General features: G+C 38.3%; 1 protein-coding gene across 7 annotated transcripts in view; it reads right to left on the reverse strand.

Moving 5' to 3' along the window:
- MAP2K5 (mitogen-activated protein kinase kinase 5) overlaps window positions 1-20,684 on the reverse strand; it is a 273,560-nt gene that overhangs the window by 195,245 nt on the left and 57,631 nt on the right. For all 7 annotated transcript variants that reach the window (XM_054716100.1, XM_054716099.1, XM_028141851.2 and 4 more), the window contains one exon: window positions 17,064-17,128. In XM_054716100.1, coding sequence (XP_054572075.1) covers window positions 17,064-17,128 — 65 coding nt within the window. The remainder of the gene's footprint in view (window positions 1-17,063; window positions 17,129-20,684) is intronic.

Here is a 20,684-nt window from a genome sequence, read left to right on the forward strand (position 1 = left end):
GAGAGTTAGAAATATTGATGAGAGAGAAACATCAATCAGCTGCCTCCTGCACACCCCCTACTGGGGATGTGCCAGCAACCAAAGTACATGCCCTTGACCAGAATTGAACCTGGGACCCTTCAGTCCACAGGCCGACACTCTATCCACTGAGCCAAACAAGTTAGGGCTGAGATTTAATTATTAACTAAATCTACTTCCTTATAAAAAAATATGGTATCCATTAAAGCCAATATGATGTAAGATCATTGGTTTCCATACTTACAGATGCTGTTTTCTTGCTCTTAAGATCACAGTTCATTTATTTTCCAGGGGGGGGGGGGGGGAGGGGAAAGCGGGGGAAAGATAACTCTGATTTTAGGTAAATTTAGAATAACCAATGGAAATCTTTCTCCAACTTGGAAGTTTTTCCATTTCCAGACTTTATAGCCTTGGCACAAAAGAAATTTAAAACCAAAAGAAAGGGGATGATAGAAATTAAAGGGCTAAATGCACCACTAGGAGATAAATACCTGGCATGAGGTGATACATTTAAAAATATATATATATTATTGATTTTTTACAGAGAGGAAGGGAGAGGGATAGAGAGTTAGAAACATCGATGAGAGAGAAATATCGATGAACTGCCTCCTATACACCCGCTACTGGGGATGTGCCTGCAACCAAGGTACATGCCCTTGACCGGAATCAAACCTGGGACCCTTCAGTCCGCAGGCTGACGCTCTATCCACTGAGCCAAACCGGTCAGGGCGAGGTGATACATTTTGAATTTTCTATTTAAAATAAGAAACCTGAGAGTTGGCTGTATTACATTATGCCAAAAGATTAGAAGGCAATTCTGAAACCTATACTAAACCAGTAGTACCCTTCTTTGCCTTATAAAAGTGAAATGCATAAATGTATGAGTATATACATGCACATATAAACCAAACAAAATATTTTGTTATCTTGTGAGATTAGTTTAACATCCCGCATGTCATCTTTTAATGCAAAAACATGTTTTCAGTAAACAAATGTAAACTAGCTGTGTTAGTTAATGAAAACATGTTTTACTGCTTAATCGTTTTAGAAATTTGTTCTTATCATAGTTTTCTCTGGGAGGATTTTACTAATATGTCATATATAAAAATAGCCATCCACAGAAAAACAATTCAAATAGTGTCAGGGAAAGCAACACTGACAGTTGTTGCCTTCTATAATAGATAAGCACATTAGCCAGGCTCTAGCTGTTAAATCAGAAAATCCAAAGTCAACAGCAGTTGTGAAAAGCTTTTAGGCTGTACTAGTTCAAACAGTCTATGCCAAACTTCCTTCTGCCTAAAAACCCATTACCGATGCTTGACTACTGATTGCAAAATAATCTGTTGTTAAACAACATCCCTACCCCCAGATAGTTTAAGTATCATACTAAACATGCTATTAGGTTGCAGATATTAACAACTTTCTCAAGATGATGATCATACACAGGGCTCACAAACCAACCTAACATACAACATGGGGAACTGGGCTGGGTTAGAAAGATTTCCAATCAGAGAAAAGTTATGATAACCCTACATTTTTTCATGTCATCTGCTTTCTATTTACTCTGGTTATATACCTCTTTTTACTCCCACACCTGCCTCAAAGTTAATGTGGTCATCACTGCTTCCATATTTCTTCCATAAACTGGTGCAGGCTGGTTCAAGCCTTTAACACTCTCCACATCAACGAGAGTAATGTCTTTTAATATATGGCCTAAATGCCTTTGAGATCAAGGAGGCTAGAATCACAGTGATCTCTTATCAAAGGTTCTGAAAAAATGTAATGGACAAAACAGAGAGGCAAGAGAAATAAAGCCTGATAGGAATGAAAGAAAGAAATGGAGTAGTTAGGCAATACATGTGGGAAAAATAGGAATACCTTCAGGATTAACTAGCTAGGCAACTTCTCTCCTGAAATGGTTTCATTGCATGTAATTTCTGCTCACAGTTTCTTGGTGGAAAGCTAATAAATCACTTTCCAAAATCAAATACAAAAATGGCTATTTCAGAAAACTTCCTTCTATTAATAACTAATATTCCATTGTGCTTTATAGTTTATAAAAAGTGTTTTATATAGAGAAGCTACTACTTTCTTTGATACACATTTGTAAGGTGTATATTCTCATTATCCCCACTCTGTAGGTAAGGAAAGAAGGCTTGGTGAGGTTAACTGCTTCAAGATTCTTATCTGATAAGCACTGGAGTGGGAAGTAGGTTCAGGTTCTCTGAAGCCAAATCCAATGCCTGTCCCGATAAAACTGGCTGCTTCTAGAACCTCTAACTCCAGTTGTCTTCAAGGTTCTCTGGATATGGTCAGTGTTGATTTTTTAAAAGCAATAGGGAGAATCGATTGAATGACTCACTTTTCAGAGTTGCATTAACTTTTTCAGGCCACTGGAGTACAATTTACTAAATTACCTCTCCTAGAACACTAAATAGGACCCTAGTGGGTCAAAGAGTAAATGCACCTCTGGAAAGTGAACCATTTATTCTCTTCTTCCCTGTAGTACCAGATGTAATATGCCCCCATGACAGAAATATTAACCCATTTCCATTAAAAACTCAAGAAATTGTCCCACACTAGAGAAAATTAGTATGGGGAAGAGTCCCTGGGAAAAAAAGGCAACAATCTCTCTTCTATAACCCTGCCCACAAAACTGTTCAAAAGTTAACATGTAATTATATGAAAATATTTGTTTTTTTAATTCATTGGAGAATGATTTTAATCTAGACCTCAAAACAGAAAAATATAAATTCAAAGCTTTCAGTGAGGTTTTCAGTGAGGAGATACAAAGAATATTATGATGGCTAGTTTCATCCTGTACTGCAGTATTTACAAAATAAGTTCAGCTCTGGCCAGTGTGGCTCAGTTGGTTGGAGCATCGTCCCATGCACCAAAAGATTGCGGGTTCAATTCCCGGTCAGGGCACATGCAGGAAGTAACAGATCAATCTCTCTCTCTCTCTCTCTCTCTCTCTCTCTCTCTCTCTCTCTCTCTCTCTCTCTCTCTCTCTCCCTCCCCATCCCACTCTCTCTAAAATCAATGGACATGTCCTTGGGTGAAGATTAAAAAAAAAAAAAGCTTAGGCATTCATCTTGTTTATGAAATAAGTTATATATCACAAATAGCTGTTCTTTCATATATCTCATTATACTACAGGTTATCCCTTTGTCTGAAAAAATATACCTTGTCTAGCAAGTATGTATATTATTACTTCTAATCTCTAAAAAGGCAAAGTAATCTGAATACATTTTTGAGTTGTCTTTAGAAATAGCTATTGTGTTAACATTTGCGAAATACATTAACAAAGCCAAACTTCAAGTTTTAAGCATTGTTAGTCCCTTACTCTTCTGGAAGATGGCAATGCAATGAAAATAAGACAACTTTAATTTAAGAATCATCCAGCTTCTAATTAAACTGCCATAGGCAGCTGGTTGGATAAGTTTTAATCAGTTTCAATCACCTATTGATTGGTATACTGAAGCCTAAAAAATTAAAAGTAAAAGATGATTGGGGAATTGTCCCATCTCAGAACAACAGTAGAGGCCTCTGTAAATAACTCCTCTTTTAACCATCAGCTAAATGAACACTTCAATACTGCAGTACAAAGTCTTCTGCAAAATTACTTTAACTAACAAGCAGAAATTTATCAGCTTCAGCCAAAATCAATGCTGAAATCAATTTGAACACTGGTTGTGTCTAAAGGGGCTCATTGGCAATTTAGGGAAATTACACCATGTAAATGCCTGTGCTTTAATTGAACAGTTTCATCAACTAGGCTGTGATTGCTGTCCATTCATTTATTTACTTTCGCTGCAGCTACCATTCTGCAAAGGAATAGCTTTTGTCAGGCTGTGGAGAGGCACTCTGTCTTCATTTTGTGCACTTTTGTGCATAACAGACTTCCTGAAATGGGCGTATCATGACTGGGGCCAAACCAAACCAATAAGGACTATTTATTTTAACATAAAAACTGAATAACCCTCAAACTACCATCGTACCTTCCACCATCTGGGAATAGCCATAGTTAAACCCCAAAACCAGAGGAATTTGAGTGACTTCCCTGCACAGGGCACTGTGCTTCTATGTTGAGGAGCTATGTTCTGGAATACAGATGTAAAGTATTTGAATTCTAAACTCAATTCCAAAAATATATAAACTATATTAGAATATTCTCTTACAAAACTGAGCAACATTTTGTTTTACAGCCTCTGAGTGTAGTCAAGAAAAGGTGGTATTTTCAATCCATTCAAGAAATTAAATCTTAAAGTTGTCACACATTTTTAAAGTAAGATTAATGGAAGGAGAGAGAAAGCGGGGTCTGTGTGGGAGAAGAAACTTCCTTATAAAGACCAGCAGCAAAAACAACAAGATTCCAAAGATTATTTAAATACACACAAAAATACACTCACTAAACCATGGGCAATGAAAAACCCAACCGGGTGAAGTGACATTTTTGACATTGTACTAAATCAGTTACTTTATTATTATTACTAAAAGCCTGATGCACAAAGATTTGTGCTAGAATGGGCTTTCCTTTCCCTGGCTGCCGGCACTGCCTTTCCACTCCGGCCCAGCCCCTTTCTGCTCTGGGAGCCACCTCTTTCTGCTCTGGCCCCTCCTTCCCACGCTATCAGAGGCCCAGAGAGACCAGGGGTGGGGCAGAACACCTGTGTCGTCGACGACACAAGCATCCCGCCCCTGTCACTCCATGGCTGAGTATGCAAATTAACCGCCATATTTGTTGGGTTAATTTGGATATCACTCCTGACTGGCTGGTGGCGTAGAGGAGGTACGGTCAATTTACATGTTTGTTTATTATTAGGTAAGATTACTAGAGGCCTGGCGCACAAAATTTGTGCACAGGTACAGTCCCTAGGCCTGGCCTGTGATCAGGGCCATCTTCCCCAGCTGCCTGCAGCCAGCCCCACCCCCTGCCGCCACCCACCCCCGGTTAACCCTCCGCCATTGGGTGATCAGTGCCTGACGGCCAGGGGAAGGGAACAAGAGGTCAGCTGTACCCGCCCGCTTACCGGCCCCGCCCCCACCACAGGTGGCCATCAGGCAATCAGAGCCTGCAGGCCTGGGAAAGGGACAAAGAGGCGGTCAGTGCACCTCATAGTGACTGGTCCAGCGGTCATTCTGGTCGTTCTGCCATTAGGGTCAATTTGCATATTACCCTTTTATTATATAGGATTATTACTAGAGGCCCGGTACATGAAAATTCATGCACTGGAGGGGGGCCCTCAGCCCAGCCTGCCCCCTCTCACAGTCTGGGAGTCCTCAGGGGCGGGAGGCAACCCAGCGATCAGGGGAAGGCAACATCCCATCACACCTCTGCTGCTGCCACTGCCAGAAGCTCAAACCTCAGCTGGCCCTGGTTATCTGAGCCTTGGGTGGCCCTGGGTGGCTGGGCAGCCACCACCCAAGGCTTGCCTGCGCCTTGGGCCGGCCCTGGGCAGCTGGACAGCTGCCATCTCAGGCTTGCCTGCGCCTCAGGCATTGGCTGGGCAGCCACCATCCAAGGCTTGCCTGCACCTTGGGCTGGCCCCAGGTGGCTGGGGGGCTGAGGGGACTGGAGGACTCCGGAGGCAGGCGCGCCATCTTTGAGGGCATGGCAGTCAATTAGCATATTCCCTCCTTATTGGCTATGGGCGCCGCCATCTTTGAGGGTGGGGTAGTCAATTAGCATCTTCCTTCCTTATTGGCTGTGGGCGCTGCCATCTTTGCGATGGTGTGAGGGTCCATTAGCATATTCCCTCTTTATTAGATAGGATTATTATTATTATTTTTTACCCAAGGATATTTTCCCACTGTTTTTTTTTTTTTTTTTTAGAGAGAGTGAGAGGAAGGAGACACACACAGAGAGAAACATCAATGTTAGAAAGACACATAGATTGGTTGCCTCCCACATGTGCCCCGACCAGGGCCAGCGATCGAGCCTGCAACCAATGTATGTGCCCTTGACTGGAATCGAACCTGGGGCCCTTCAGTCCAAGGGCCAATGCTCTATCCACTGAGCCAAATCAACTAGGGTTAAATCAGTTACTTTAAATATTACAAGTTCCAGGGGAGGAGGAAAGAAGGAAGACAGCTGTCTGTTCATATGGGCCATCTATAAGGTACATGTGCCCAATGCAAAAAATAAAAAGTATAACTGTAGTATGTTTGCGAGTAAATGCCAGCAGAAATCCTTCAGCTTGTACATAGTCTGCTCACTTTAGCTCTCCTCACAGAACCAAAGTGTAATTATTTACTAGGAAGAGCACTGGGAAAGGGATCAAGAAATAATGAGCCCTAGACAGGTTGGCTCCATGCGCAGAGCATCGGCCTGTGGACCAAAGGGTCCTGGGTTCGATTTCAGTCAAGGGCATGTACCTTGGTTATAGGCTCATTCCCTGCCTGGGTCCTGGTCAGGGCATGTGTGGGAGGCAATCAATTGATGTGTTTTTCTCACATCAATGTTTTTCTCTGTTTTTCCCTCTTTCTTTCATTCTGCCTAAAAATCAATGGGAAAATATCCTCGGGTGATGAAAGAGAGGGGAGGGGAGGGGAGGGGAGGGGAGGGGAGGGGAGGGGAGAGGAGAGGAAGGGGAGGGGAGGGGAAGGGGAGGGGAGGGGGAAGGGGAGGGGAAGGGGAGGGGAGGGGAGGAGAGGGGAGGGGAGGGGAAGGGAGGGAAAGGGGAGGGGAGGGGAGGGGAGGAGAGGGGAGGGGAGGGGAAGGGAGGGAAAGGGGAGGGGAGGGGAGGAGAGGGGAGGGGAGGGAAGGGGGAAAGGGAAGGGAGGAAAGAAAACAAAAGAAAAGAAATAACGAATACTGAGTTTCAGTGGTGATGCCTACTCTACCCAGCTACATTCTAATGCTGCTGGGGATGAACCCTGGCCATGGTGGCCCAGTTTGGAAATGGAAGTGCAGCCACTGTGTGGAGCACCTTTTGTGTTCTGGGTATACGTAGGCAGGCAGAGCCTTGAAACATTTTACTTGGACTTCCAGGAAAGCAGGGAAAATTCTCATTTGTCCTTTTGGGTCACTTACCCAGCTGTTATACTCTCCAACACTAAGAATTACCTTCAAAACAAGTTAAAAAGGAAAAGAAATAAATGGTGTACAGAAACTTAATTTGGTACACATGTTTATGGTAAAAATTCATTCTGAATTTTATCCCATGTAGTATCATTTTTTCTACCACTGTAAAGTTTCATTAGCTATACATTTTATTGCTGAGAAATGTAAAAGTATATTTTATTCATAGTTTTTAGATAACTTTTCTGAAAACTTAATTATGGTTTAGTAGGAGCTTTATGTTTATTGACTAAGTAGATTGTTACATTTTGCTGCTACAGTTAGCATTGTAATAGAATCAGTATGTTTGTGAACCTTACACAATACATAGTTGCCAAATACACTAAGCTTGTTAAAATGCTATACTGTATTGATTATGCCCTAAAGCAAGTTCTAATTTTGTCTGAACATTATTCACTTCATTATTTGAATTCACAAAACAAAACCCACAAAATCTGCTTTTAGAAATAATACTGTACATTCTTTTTCTTTCTTTTGTAATACTGACATGGAAAAATACAGAAATTTTAGAGTCAAGAGGATGGCATAATACAAAGTCACACTTAAAACCAAATTAATGTTTAAGAAAACTTTATGATTAATATACACAGCTTAAGTCTCTACTGCTATTGCCCCTCTAATTTAGCAATTTGCTTCCCTGATTTAGTTAGTGCACAAATCAGAACCTAAACATGTCACTCCAGTAAGACAGTAATTTAACGGAAACATGGTCTCTTATATCAAAGTAACCAACAACAGCGCAATGAAAAAAAAACTTGCAGAAAGTTATAGTCAGTAAATGCCTTTTGGACTTTCCAGTGAATTATTTTCCAAAAAAGCAATTTAAGTAAATACCCTAGATGGTATGGTATACAAATATTTGCTTGTGTTATATACCAACCATAATACTACAATTTTCTAACACATCAGATACTGTAAAACTGCTAAAAAAAAAAAAATAATGTGCTTTATAAATCAAGAAATGCACCACTCCACTAGCATAACCATACAATTAATCTAGGTATTTTATTATTAAATTATAGGTTTTAATAAGTAAAGAGACCCAAAGGGTAAACCAAATAACAAGTTATGCTGCAATAATTCTATTAGCCAAGGAATGATTATTTTAACATCTACTCAAAAGTAACAACTAGAGATGGCACATCACTGACTTTCAGAATTATATATTAATTTATGTCTTACACTCAAAAGTAATCTGGATTAAAAATTAGGAAACTCAAGAGAGTGAATGACAAACAGAAAAACCCTGGCTTGAGGAGGAGTCCCAAGTACTGATGTAGGTGTCAAAAGACCAGAGTTCTGGTCTTTTTTCATCGTCCAGCTTTCATATTAAAGTATAATTGACAAATAAAAACTATATATATTTAAGGTATACAACTCGATGTTTTCTACTGAGTTCTACTCTTGATTTAACCTTGGGCATGCCACTTAACCCTTCCAAGCTTTGTCTTTCTCACTGGTAGTATAAGGGGTAGCCAGACTGGCCATGCCTTCTTTAGCATGACTTAGCAAGGTCTAAAACATCCAGCATGATGACGCCATGGCCAACTCTCTACTCTCCCCTGAGCTCACACCACTCCAACAATGCTGGCCTAGACACAACATGTTCACACCCATCTTAGGGTTTTGCCACTAGTGGTTCCTTCTGCCTGGAAGGTTCTTTCCCCAGATTTTCCCAAGACTGGCTCCTTCCTGTCCTTCAGGTCTTGGCTCAAATATCACCTCCTCAGATAAGCCTTGTTGAGCACCTACTTTACATTCTTTATAGCTCTTGCAAGGTCTGATATCATCTTATTCCGGTGTTCATTTCCTTCATTACTGTTTGTCTTACTAGTTAGTGTGAGTCCAGGAGCACAGGAAACTTGTCTGTCTTGTTCACTACTGAATTGCATGTGCTCAGGACAGTCCTTGGCATAGAGAAACCCTCAGTAAGTACTTATTCAACGAATAAATGAATCTACAGTAAGAAAAATAACAACCATGCATCACCTGACATAATATTTTTATGAAAGCTGAATGCTGAATTTAGATCTAGAACTTCAGATTTGGGAGCAACCTCTGCAGTCATGTCATTCCGGGTCAAAGTGGGAATGATTTTCTCAGCAGTTCTGAACAAGAGCCATGTCATTCAGCCTAAGGTAGGCGAATTCATACCTTCCAGAGCTGCCTAGCAATGGACAACACCTTGTGTCCATCCTTAGGTTGTGAAGAATCTGCTTCTGCAGGTTCATTCCTGAAATGCTAAGTGGCTACAGTAGGTAAGGCAGTGCTAGGCCCTGCGAGGATACCTACCCAGATGACCCAGACACGACCCATACTTAACTCTCCATCCTTCTAGACACAGGTCCAATGAGAGCTGGGCTGTCCTTGTCAGCCAGTACACTGCCCTCCACACAGCACATGCTCAGAACATGACTGTATAACAAATGAATGAAGGAGGACTGGACAGGCACGATTCCCAGAGCCCTTATTATTCTCTCCATGCTCATCCAGGTGGTCTCTGAGCTATCCACAAATCTCTGTAAACTCAGTACGCAGGACCAGACACTTTTGAATCCAAAGGTGGCATACTGTGATAAAAAGTAAAACCCAGTTGTAATACCCTCCTAATGCAGCCAGAGAATAGGTTTCAAATGGAAATTAGATGTCTTCCACCCTATTAAAACAGAAGTAGTCTTGTGTCTTTATCTGCTCACAACTACTTCTGCTGGGGATTTTAAATTTCTTTATAAAGAAAGCATTTTTAATAAAATAAAATATTAGAAGTCTTACCACTTCAAAATCATTTTTCCCTGAAAGGAGATGGTGTTGAAATACTTAGATTCAGCAAATTCATACTTGAAATATTACCATAATGTATTGATTTCTACCAGACTCAATTGACTGAAAAGTTGTTTGTATAGCAATATTGGCCAAAACAATATACTAGAACAATTTTGTTATCCATAGTAATCAAGTACATTTCTGAAGTATAATTATACTGTCATAAAAATAAAGCCAAGCTATACTTTTCCAAGCAATAAAACAATAGAGGCTATAAAATAGAAAGAAAAGGCTAAATAAATGAGATTTTTTAAAAATGAAATTTAGTATCTTTCAAAAACACCACCTCCTCCTCTTCCCTTAAGCCAAGATTAGCAGAAAATGATCAATACTTCAATCTCAATAAACTATTTCAATAATAGTTAATTTGGGTGGGAGTCTTAGCATGAAATAGTTAACAGTCTGAAAATCTACACTCAGCAACCTGTGACATCCTGTCATGTTGGTTGGATGCCAATAATCCATCGTTGCAATAATAGATATGAGCATGTGTGAAGCTATAGGAATGTGGAGGGAGGAGCAACGGTGGAAAAGGTATAGCAAATCACGAGCTCAGGTTCATTCTTTAAAATTCTAATCAATACAATACACATTATTGTATGAAACAAACTTATAACAATGAATGCTGGGGGGGGGGAAGGGAAACATACGTAATTAATTTTATTTGACAAATACTCATTGATTTTCTGGAAATATTAATATCCTTACTTGTCACATGATACTATAATGCAATCCAGCAATATATAAGTATTTATTTTGCATTAAGATGATATCTTGTTTGCTTTAAAAATATGACCTTGGTTGTGAGGAAAATGCTTGTTATTTGACTGGAAATTAAAGTTAAAATAAATCACACTATCACCTTACTCCTGGGTCAATATCAAGACCATTTAAAAACCACTCTTAATTTATAAGATGCACTTCAAGGAAAGCATATAAAGGATTGAGGGGTTCCTGATGCAGTCCGCAGAGAAGCTGGGGTCACTTTTCAGGTCAGCTGGTGAAAAAAGTGAGAGTTACTGGGTACTGTGTGGTTCTACATAGGTTTCGTCAGGACTCTTTTTATTATGTTTCCTCTTAGAAGTCCCATGATTTAAAATTTTTTGTTTCCTAAACAGCGTTTAATTAGGCAACAATGTATTTTTCATTTTATATAACTGACCACCAGAGCTTTTAATTTTCATGAAAGAAATCATGTAACTGAAATAATTCCAGCTCCAAAACACAAGTATAATATTTTAATTGGCCTGTCCAGTCATATCACGAGGGCAGAATACATTTTACTAATTCACATGATCTCAGTTACCATCTCCAAGGACCAGCCTCACCCTACTGCCCAACAAACATCTCATAAAATAGATAAGACAACATAAAGGAGGAGAGTCCAACATCTTTGAGTATTATCTCTTCCCTCTTCTTCTTGTCTCTAGATATGGTTAAATTAATTTGTAAATAATGGCATATAGCCAATCTTCATAACACCATATAGACAGCATATATGCTACCTATTATATCACTGAGAAAATTCTACCCCAAATCAGGTTAGACCCTTAATTGTACTCTAGGAAGCAGATGGAGGCAGAAAATTTATTACTGTTTTCAAACACCTATAGAATAGAATACATGGCCAAAAAGCTGGCAACTTGAGTCTTAGCATGAATAATTTGTATTAAGGGAAAAATATAAAAGATGTTCCTTAAGTGCTTGTTAGCTAACTGAGTTGGCATGACTTAAGTCCTAAAGTTAAATATTACTTCATTTCTAGACCCAAAGCTTAAGTGACTCCATTAAATTGTGAGGATAGAGCAAAGAACCTTACTGACTGGCCTTCATGATTATAGAATGTTTCCATAATTATAGAATGTTTCCATAACAATTGAGACTGTTAATTTCAATGTGCCATACTATCCAAGAAAAGAGAACAGTAACTAGTACTTGGGTTAATGGGTGCTACGTTCTCTAAGTTATGACATCTGTAAGAAAATTAGTCGTTCAAATATAGCCCTTAACTATATCGACTAAAGATTACTTCAACTCCATTTTGAGTTTATGATGATTTCAAATCAATACATAGAATTGTTATCGGGATTCCAACCAAAGACTGATGCATATATATAAAATATGGATCAAGAAGACTGGAATGAAACGCAGACCTCGAACCTGGGTAAAAGCCAAGAAACCTGTCTGCGAGCAGGCCTGACGACACAGTGACAAGAGCTCTGACATGGGTCAGCTGACTGGCCTCAACCAACCTGGAGACTGACTCCAGAGAGCCTCCCACCTAGCGAAGGGAGGCTTGGCATGTACAGTGTGCATGTGGCGTATAAAGAACATGATTTGATAAGTGGTATAAACAGACAAGAAGCAAAAGTGTGTTGTTGTTTTTTAAAAAAGAGGTTTTACTGTAACATATATTGCTTGCATACTGTTACTTATTTGTAACTTATTGAGAACAATCCTCCAGTTTACACTGGCAGAATTAATTTCTGAACTAGTACTTTTGCATGCTTAGAATTTACTCCATCTCTGTTCAGGCATGAACTTCCACAACTTACCAGGAACATCACAATGCACCTGCTTTTTGTTACTGTTGTTTTGTTTTTGCTCTGTGAGTTTTAGAAGAGCCTTTGGCCAAAAATAATAAAGTTTTGATCAAAGCCAAAAACCAAAAAAAAAACAAATATAGCCCTTAATTTAGAAATTTCTATTCTTCTTGGTTAATATTCTAAAACAATTATGCAGCCTCTGAATTCTGCAAGATCTGTAAGTAGCTAGATATGGGGAGGGACCAATTAAAAAGTCTTATTAAAACCATCTTGAAAAAACCTCCACTTGCCTCACTCCATTTCAGCCAACATATATAAAGAATCGATCTATCCTTAGGACTATGCTGGGTACACTAGAAAATACAAGGAAACACAATGGACTCTGCTTGACCTTGAGAAACAACACTGCAGGGGTGGGGGGGTGGGGGGGAGGGGGGAAGGGAAGGGGTGGGGACAGTGAAAGAAAGAGGAGCTCTGAAAGAGTTCCTGGCTCTGCTACCAAATGGTCACAGGAATGCGAGCCCTGGCTTTCCCCAGTGGTAAAATGGGCTTAATATTATACCAGCTATCCTACAGCAATTACAAAATACCACGATGAAAGAGAAAATACTTAGAAACTTTAAAAAAAAATCATTGTAAGATTTATGTAATCATATTCATGAAACAACTAGAAAATAGAAGAAAACACAGAAATAAACTACATATAATATAATGTAGAATTTCTCAAAGTTAATTCAACACAACAGGAATTCTGTGAGATGTTTATAGGTGTATCTCAGAAAAATAATCCCATAGCCAAGTAAGCATAGGGAGCATAAGGCTTAATGACTTTTCTGTTATCAGTACTACCATTACCAGTAGCTAACATTACCAGTAGCTAACATTTAGTGTCAGTCATAGTGGTAAGCTTTTTCTATGGTACATCTCATTTAACCTCACAACAACTTTGTAAGACAGATATCCCCATGTTACACAGGAAAATTGAGGCAGAAGACATTATATAACATTCCCAAGGTTACACAGCTAGTTAGTGGCAGATGCAGGATTCATGCTCAGAGCCCCCACATTTAATCACAACATATACTGCTCTCTACTTTCTCAAAGTTTTTGAGATTCACTGTGAACCTTTCAGAGGGGAATAGAACATGTGTCTTTCCTGAATTAATTTTTTGGAACAACTTGTAGTACTTTGGTGAATGGAGCAATAATGAAGGTGCATTCATTTCCTTTTCCTAAATTATTCTTCCCCCTAGGCTTGGGCTATATTTTAGTGAAAGGTTTTTCCTTTATGGTCCATTTCATCCAACTCAGTAATCCAAGCAATACCAACTTAAAATTATCTGCCTAGGTCACTATCAGAGAACAGCAGGGACTAGACACAAACTCCACATTTGGTTTAAATGCCTGGGCCCAGAATTTCATGTTGCATAACTGGAGAGAACATCTAGACCTAAGGGATAAAAATGTCATCAACTATTAAGTAATATATATTGCAGTTTGTCCCTTGCAAGTCACAATAGCCCATAAAGTGGAGCAAGTAAGACTGGAATGTTAAACTTTTGCTTAGTATTTATTAGCTTTATTATACTTTATAAGAAAAAAATTAAATAGGCCCATTAAGCAGTTTTGTTACCAATGAGTGGATTTTCCAATATTTTCTTCATCTAGTTTATGTAGCATAGCCTGTAATGTAATCATTTTGTTTGAAAAAAAAATCAAAATTTTTATAGTCAACACCATTAAGGTAAACTTATTGTAGGAGAAAGTCAATCATAACACATAAAAGATTTGGTTTTATAGAGACTTTAGTAAAGTGGATTTTCATTTCTTGATGATTATATCATTTCTTTGTGCTGAACTAAAAGCCAGGGACATAAGAACAGCATACATTGAAGCCCAGGAAGAAATGAAGGCCAATGATAAATGACAAGAAGTTATGCAATATGGTATCTTCATGTCCTTTTCCTTGAGAATCACCTAGGCAATAAGATAACTGAAATGTCTTCTTTTTATAAGAAATCAACTATACAAAATAAAGTACTAAAATGATCATATTTTAGTACTCAACCTCCATTAACAACCACTGCCAAAACCATTAAGTCTTAAAACATGCATATTAAGTCTAAGAAATGGTAGCTAAATGAACTCTTAGAAAAAGTTGCTAATTCACTGTAGCATGCCAGCAAATTAAAGGGCTAAGGACATGTGGGAGGATATTCCCTTGGATATTGTGGCCCTAATAAAAAGTTCTAGCCATGCTTCTTGCTAAAAACAACATTAACCTGGCAAATGGGAAGTTATTATTTAACTAGAGGTCCAGCGCACGAAATCGTGCACAGGTAGGGTCCATAGGCCTAGCCTGCGATCAGGCCTATCTTCTGACTGCTCGCCAGTCCCCGGTCCTGCCATGACACCCCCGCCAGCCACCTGGTTCCCCTCGCTGGCCCCCCACCGCATAGCAACTGGTCAAGCGGTCGTTCCGGTCGTTACACTTATGGTTGCTGGCCTTTTATTATATAGGATGGGCATATTTGCAAGATGAAAAGAGTTCTGCAGATGGGTGGTGTTGGAGGTTGCACAATAATGTGAATGTATTTAATACCACTGAACTTAAAAATGATTTAGATGGTAAATTTTATGTTATATGTATTTTATCACAATTAAAAATAATATTAAAAAAATACTAATGTAATTTTGCTAAAATTTTTCCTTGCTAGGTGGGAATGTTACCTCCATCCCTCTCCTTTTTAAAAACATAAGCCTGTGTTTTAAGGTAAAAGATTAGAATTTTAACATTAGAATATTATTTCAAGTAAAAATTATCTGCTGGGGTTTGGTGGCTTTATGTTTTCTCCCTTCTGGAACAAACCAGGACAGTAAATTCATAATAGGCCTTTGATTAAAAATTACAAACATGCTTAATAGTTAAACATTTGATGAAACAGCACAAATAAGAAATGTTTTTGGATTCCATTTGAAACCAATAAAAGGAATCCAAAGAGTTGCTAGAAATATTTACTGTATTATTATACCTGGCTATCAGCATGAAAGCATGAAGAAGGAAGTTTGAAGCTTTGAAAACTTCTCCCTTCAGGGAAATCAGGAGAATAAAATCGGAGTATACATATTCCTTCCTTCTTTTCTAAGAATACCTGAGTCCATGAACCTTCAGAAAAGAGTAAAAATCCAAGTCAGATAAAAGTGAGGAGAGGACTAAAATGAAGAGATGCTATTTGTGCAGAACTAGGGACTTCATGGGAAGAAATGCTAGTATGATCCAAGGAAGGCCAACAGTAGCCTCAAACTCACTAGACACATTAGTCATCAAACATTTGAAAGCAAGACCCAAGTGCTGTATAAGAAATATGCCCTTACTTTATCTTCTGAATTATCATAATGGAAGTACTTAAAATTTAGACCAACTATTCACAGTATCCAGTCATCTGTAGGGAAAAATCATCCAGATAATGTAAACACAAGTTCTGAAGGACTGTATTCAGGAGAAAGGACTCACATCCTGGCTCTACCTGCAGGGAGGACTTGAAGCCCTGGGTGTGGACTGAAGCAGATGACTTTGAAGGAGCTTCTAACCCTGAGGAATCTAATTCTATGCCAAGACTGCATCTACGTGTGGAGGTTGTTCTGGAGTTTTAGGATGCGACCCTTCATGGTCATAGGGCAATTTTTACATGTATTCATGTGGTTAGTTAAAATTCTAGGAACATCAGTAACCAGTTAGAAAATAAATTATTTTATAACTTTGAAAATATGTATTAATATCATTGTTAAAATATCTAAGGTACAAACACAATCGTAATGTGATGCGGGGTTAGCTCTCTGGAGGAAAGCTTTATTACTCCCTCAGGGCTTTCTTACAGAGTATGGATTTTTTAATTCCTGGTGGAATATTTTTCATACACCACTGCAGACTATTAAGTACCAGATATTACATTATGTAGTTTAAACTTTGCACTACAACATGAGAAAGACTTCCCTATCGAGAGAACTACATTTTACGGTTAGCATTTTTTAATATGAAAATGAACACTCCTTTAGGACAAGATCACTGCAACCTGAATTTGAGAGAATTTTACAACTTAACATATTCATCAATGTGTAGAAGTTCTCTCAGGGGTGTGGGGTGGGGAGAAAAGGAAATACAACAGGAAGAAGTTTTGTTAATAACTTACAATGTCGACACAGGGCAAAGTAGTGGTATTTATAAGGTTTGTCCTCCACTGGGCATAGCTATAAACAGGCAGGGGACTAGCATAGGGTGCTAGCAAGTTTTTAAAAATCATGTTAAAGGAGAAGGAAAAAATGCATTACACTTCAGGCCAATTAAAGGCACACTTGCTAATGGTGGACGATTAACAGATCACCCAGGAGAAATGCAGACTCAGAAATATTAAAAAGGCAATATGAATGTACTTTTCCAAGCAATTCCTGAGAAAAATAAATGCCTTGCGGAATTTTGGAGTTAAATTTGGAAATAAGATCTAAGCCTGGTGGTCTTTTAAAAACCTGTGCCAAGGAGAACTCGGACACCCACATGTGGAGGGTGGAAAGTTTAAACAAAATTGACTACTCACTTGTAGACTGTGCCTCCGTTGCCATGACCAAGAGTGTCTCGATACCGTATGTCTTGTTCATTCATCTCCACAAGAAAGAAAGAAAAACAAAAAGGGTGTCATGCTGTGGATGGAAATGTCAAGGAAAAGCAACTCTGGGCCATAAACAACAAGCAGTCTGGGTCATTTCAAGTTCAGCTGCAAGAACGAGAAGATCAATACAACATTTGCTGTCCAATTTATAAAAGACGATACCAAGGGACAAAGTGATGGAAAGTTTAATGACAATTTGTTTGCCTGGGTCATTTCATTAAAGTTTGATAAAAGGTGTCAAAATGGGATGATATAACATAGCTCAAAAGGGTCAGGTCAGAGATACGGATAAGAACACAGTCTCCAGTACTACATATAACCGATGCAACAGCGCTGCACATAACCAAAGTCAAACTTGGGAAGATAACACACATACACAGTAATCTAGTTCACGATCTGTAAATAAATCAGCCCCTGAAAACTACTCAGATGACCCTACAATTAACATTAAACAAACTGAACAATGTTAATGATTTTTCCTAGAGTAGATGTAGCTTTTCTTTGGAAATGATAAATTAATATACAGCAACTGGGTAGAAATCTTATTAGATGATAGACAAGTGCCGAATTAATGCACTTTAAAATGCATATATAGTCATATATTATAATACATAAAGGAAAGCCATATAAGCATGTGATTCTTATAAAGTCATTTCCATAATTTAATATATAAAACAGCATACACATTTTCCCAGGTTCTGTAAAACTGTTATGCCACAAATACTACTCTCATTTGTATCACAAGTATTAGTAAATTATTTTAGTACCCACAAAATAACTCCCTAAATAATTATTTATCAAATTACTTTAAGAGTAGTCAGATTATATTTGATCCATTTAGTAATTTTCTACACACTGGTCTGGTTGCTTAAAAATTAACTGCCAACTTTGTTCACTAAGTGGCTTCAATAAAGGTGTTATTTTCCATATAGCTAAAGCTTGGGAAAAGCCATACTAAGCCCTGAAAAAAAAATCAATTTCCAGGGAATTGAACTGCCTTGCATGGGCAGAAAATGGATGGAGTTTTTAATTCAATACCACCTGGAAAAAAAAGTTTGCTTTCAGACTATTATAGTAAAGCTTTAACTATTTTGTTGTACTCTAAACTTCCACCAATTGAATAAAGCAAGGCTCCATTTATCAAGGGAAATATTTTTCTTCTACACATTTCTGAAACTGAAGCTTCGGAGAACTGTAATAATTAGGAATACAGTGCAGGTAACAGAAACAGCTTCCTTTTCAAGCCACTTTGCCACCCACTAAAAGAATATTGACAGATTAATGTGTCAAGGGCCAATTCCCTACCCGATTTCATTGTAGTACAACCTGATTGATGCAATTTGCAATTAGCTAATTACTATATTTAGGGTCAGTGGATATATGACAGACAAGTCGGAAAAACTGACAACTATTTCCTCATTTTAGGGAAATTCTGTTCCTCACTACCTTTATATTACTAATACAGAAAAACAACAACAACATATTTTAACCTGCATGAAAGATGTGGCATGAAGAAAAAAGCCTTATTATTCTGGACCAAATGATAAATTTTAAGACAGCATTAAAAAAAAGGAGCACATAAAGTAACTTGAGATGCTAAACTAGCAGTGTTGCTATTGGGTTTACTTAGATGGATGTGTATAAAGGATACATATGTAAATAGCAGTATCTATTGGTGGGTACAAATAGGCTAATTCCTTTAAAGTATTTCTCTATGTAGTTGAAACATGACTCTAACAACCTAATTTGTACCATTAACTTGCCTAACAAGCTGCACCCTCATCATGGCTTGAAGTAAATTTCTAGGAGCGATCTGTAAATAAATCAGCCCCTGAAAACTCCTCTGACCCTTTTGAGCTATGTTATATCATCCCATCTTGACACCTTTTATCAAACTTTAATGAAATGACTCAGGCAAATAAGCTGTACCCTCATCATGGCTTGAAGTAAATTTCACTCAAGTTCACAAATTCTGAATTAGGGGCACTGAGATTTAAGAGTAAGTAGGCTGGAGCTATGGAGTATATGGGAACCGGGCTCTGGTGAGGTGCATTCTGTGGTCATATCCCCTCCACCTCCATCACTCCATCAGGCCCTTTCTGGTAAAAGGATCAGGAGTTTCCTTTCAGAAAAATACCCAAACCAAGACATATTGATATTTCAATAATATACGAGGATAGATCTAGGACTTTGGAGGGGGTTTGATTTTGTGGTATTTTGTTGGAGGAAGAGAAGGCAAAGGAATAAGTATGGCATGTCGCTGAGCAGCTTCAACCATTATAATCCCAAATTCATAGTCTTTTTACCTCTACTACCCATTAAAAATTAACTTCAAGTTTTTCTAAAGTTGAAAAGAGAAGGGGAACAGCCACCCGTCCAGCATTCCCAGCACTCCAACCTAAGCAGGAGTGGTAGGCATCCAGAACAGTCAGAAGATAGAGAATGTTGTATGGCGTCTGTGTGTGTGTGCGTGTGTGTGTGTGTGTGTGTGTGTGTGTGTGCGCGCACGCATGCGCTACGTAAGCAAATTCAAGGATAGGAGTCTGGAATCCCTCGGATAAAGAGGTAGATTGTAAATGCCACATAAATATAAAAATGGTTTTGAACAAGTTCTAGGAACAATACCACTTAAAAAGACAGTATCCATTAAAAAAATGGGTAAAGTGTTTCTATGATGTTTTAAAGTTTTATAGACCATTGCCTGACCTACAAACTTACTGATAGATTTTATATTTAAAAAATTAGATTCTTTTTCTTTTTGCTTATTTAAATTTTCTAATTTTGTATGGTATACAAATATTATGATGCAAAAAAAGTTTCACAAAGGAAAACTATCAGAGCTGACCTCATGAATTGATTATAAAATTTTCAGATTTTCATAGCTCTGATCAAAATGTGTTACTTTAATTGACCTCAATTATGGAAAGCCATTAAAGGGATCAACGAACAGTTAACACTTCTGCCCTTTTAGTTTAGATAAGTCTACTAATCCAACTTTTCAAAATGAAGCACAGGAAGAGAGCTCATTATGATGCAAAAGTGGGGTTTAAAAGCCACAGAGTACATTTAAATAATACAATAGTTAGGATCAGATCTCATAACCACAGAATTATATAGCATTTTAACCATTTAGCCCAATTCACATGGGTCATATAACTAGTCAACAACCAGTCATGGCTAGAACTGTCTTTCATGTGCTCCACTAGAGGCTCGATCTTAGCAGTTGATCTGTGTAAGTATGAATGGACAGCCTCGCCATCCATGGTCACTGCCCAGAGGAAGGAAAATAATCAACTCAAGGGCACTCACAAGTTAAAAGCAATTTCATTAGTTATGGTATTTGTTTTTAAGAAGAAAACTTTTAAAAATCACATACCATTTTACATAGAAAAGAGGTGAAATAAAAGTTTTATTCAACAAAGATACCAAAATAAATTTTAAATATAACTCAGTTTCCTTGTTTTGACTAAGAAAAAAAAGGCAAATAAAAGACAGAATAACAGATGTGAGGGTGGAGAAAGAAAAAGCCAAGAGAGTTACGATTACTTG

Source organism: Eptesicus fuscus, chromosome 5, assembly GCF_027574615.1.
Source record: "Eptesicus fuscus isolate TK198812 chromosome 5, DD_ASM_mEF_20220401, whole genome shotgun sequence".
NCBI classification, from domain to species: Eukaryota; Metazoa; Chordata; class Mammalia; order Chiroptera; family Vespertilionidae; genus Eptesicus; species Eptesicus fuscus.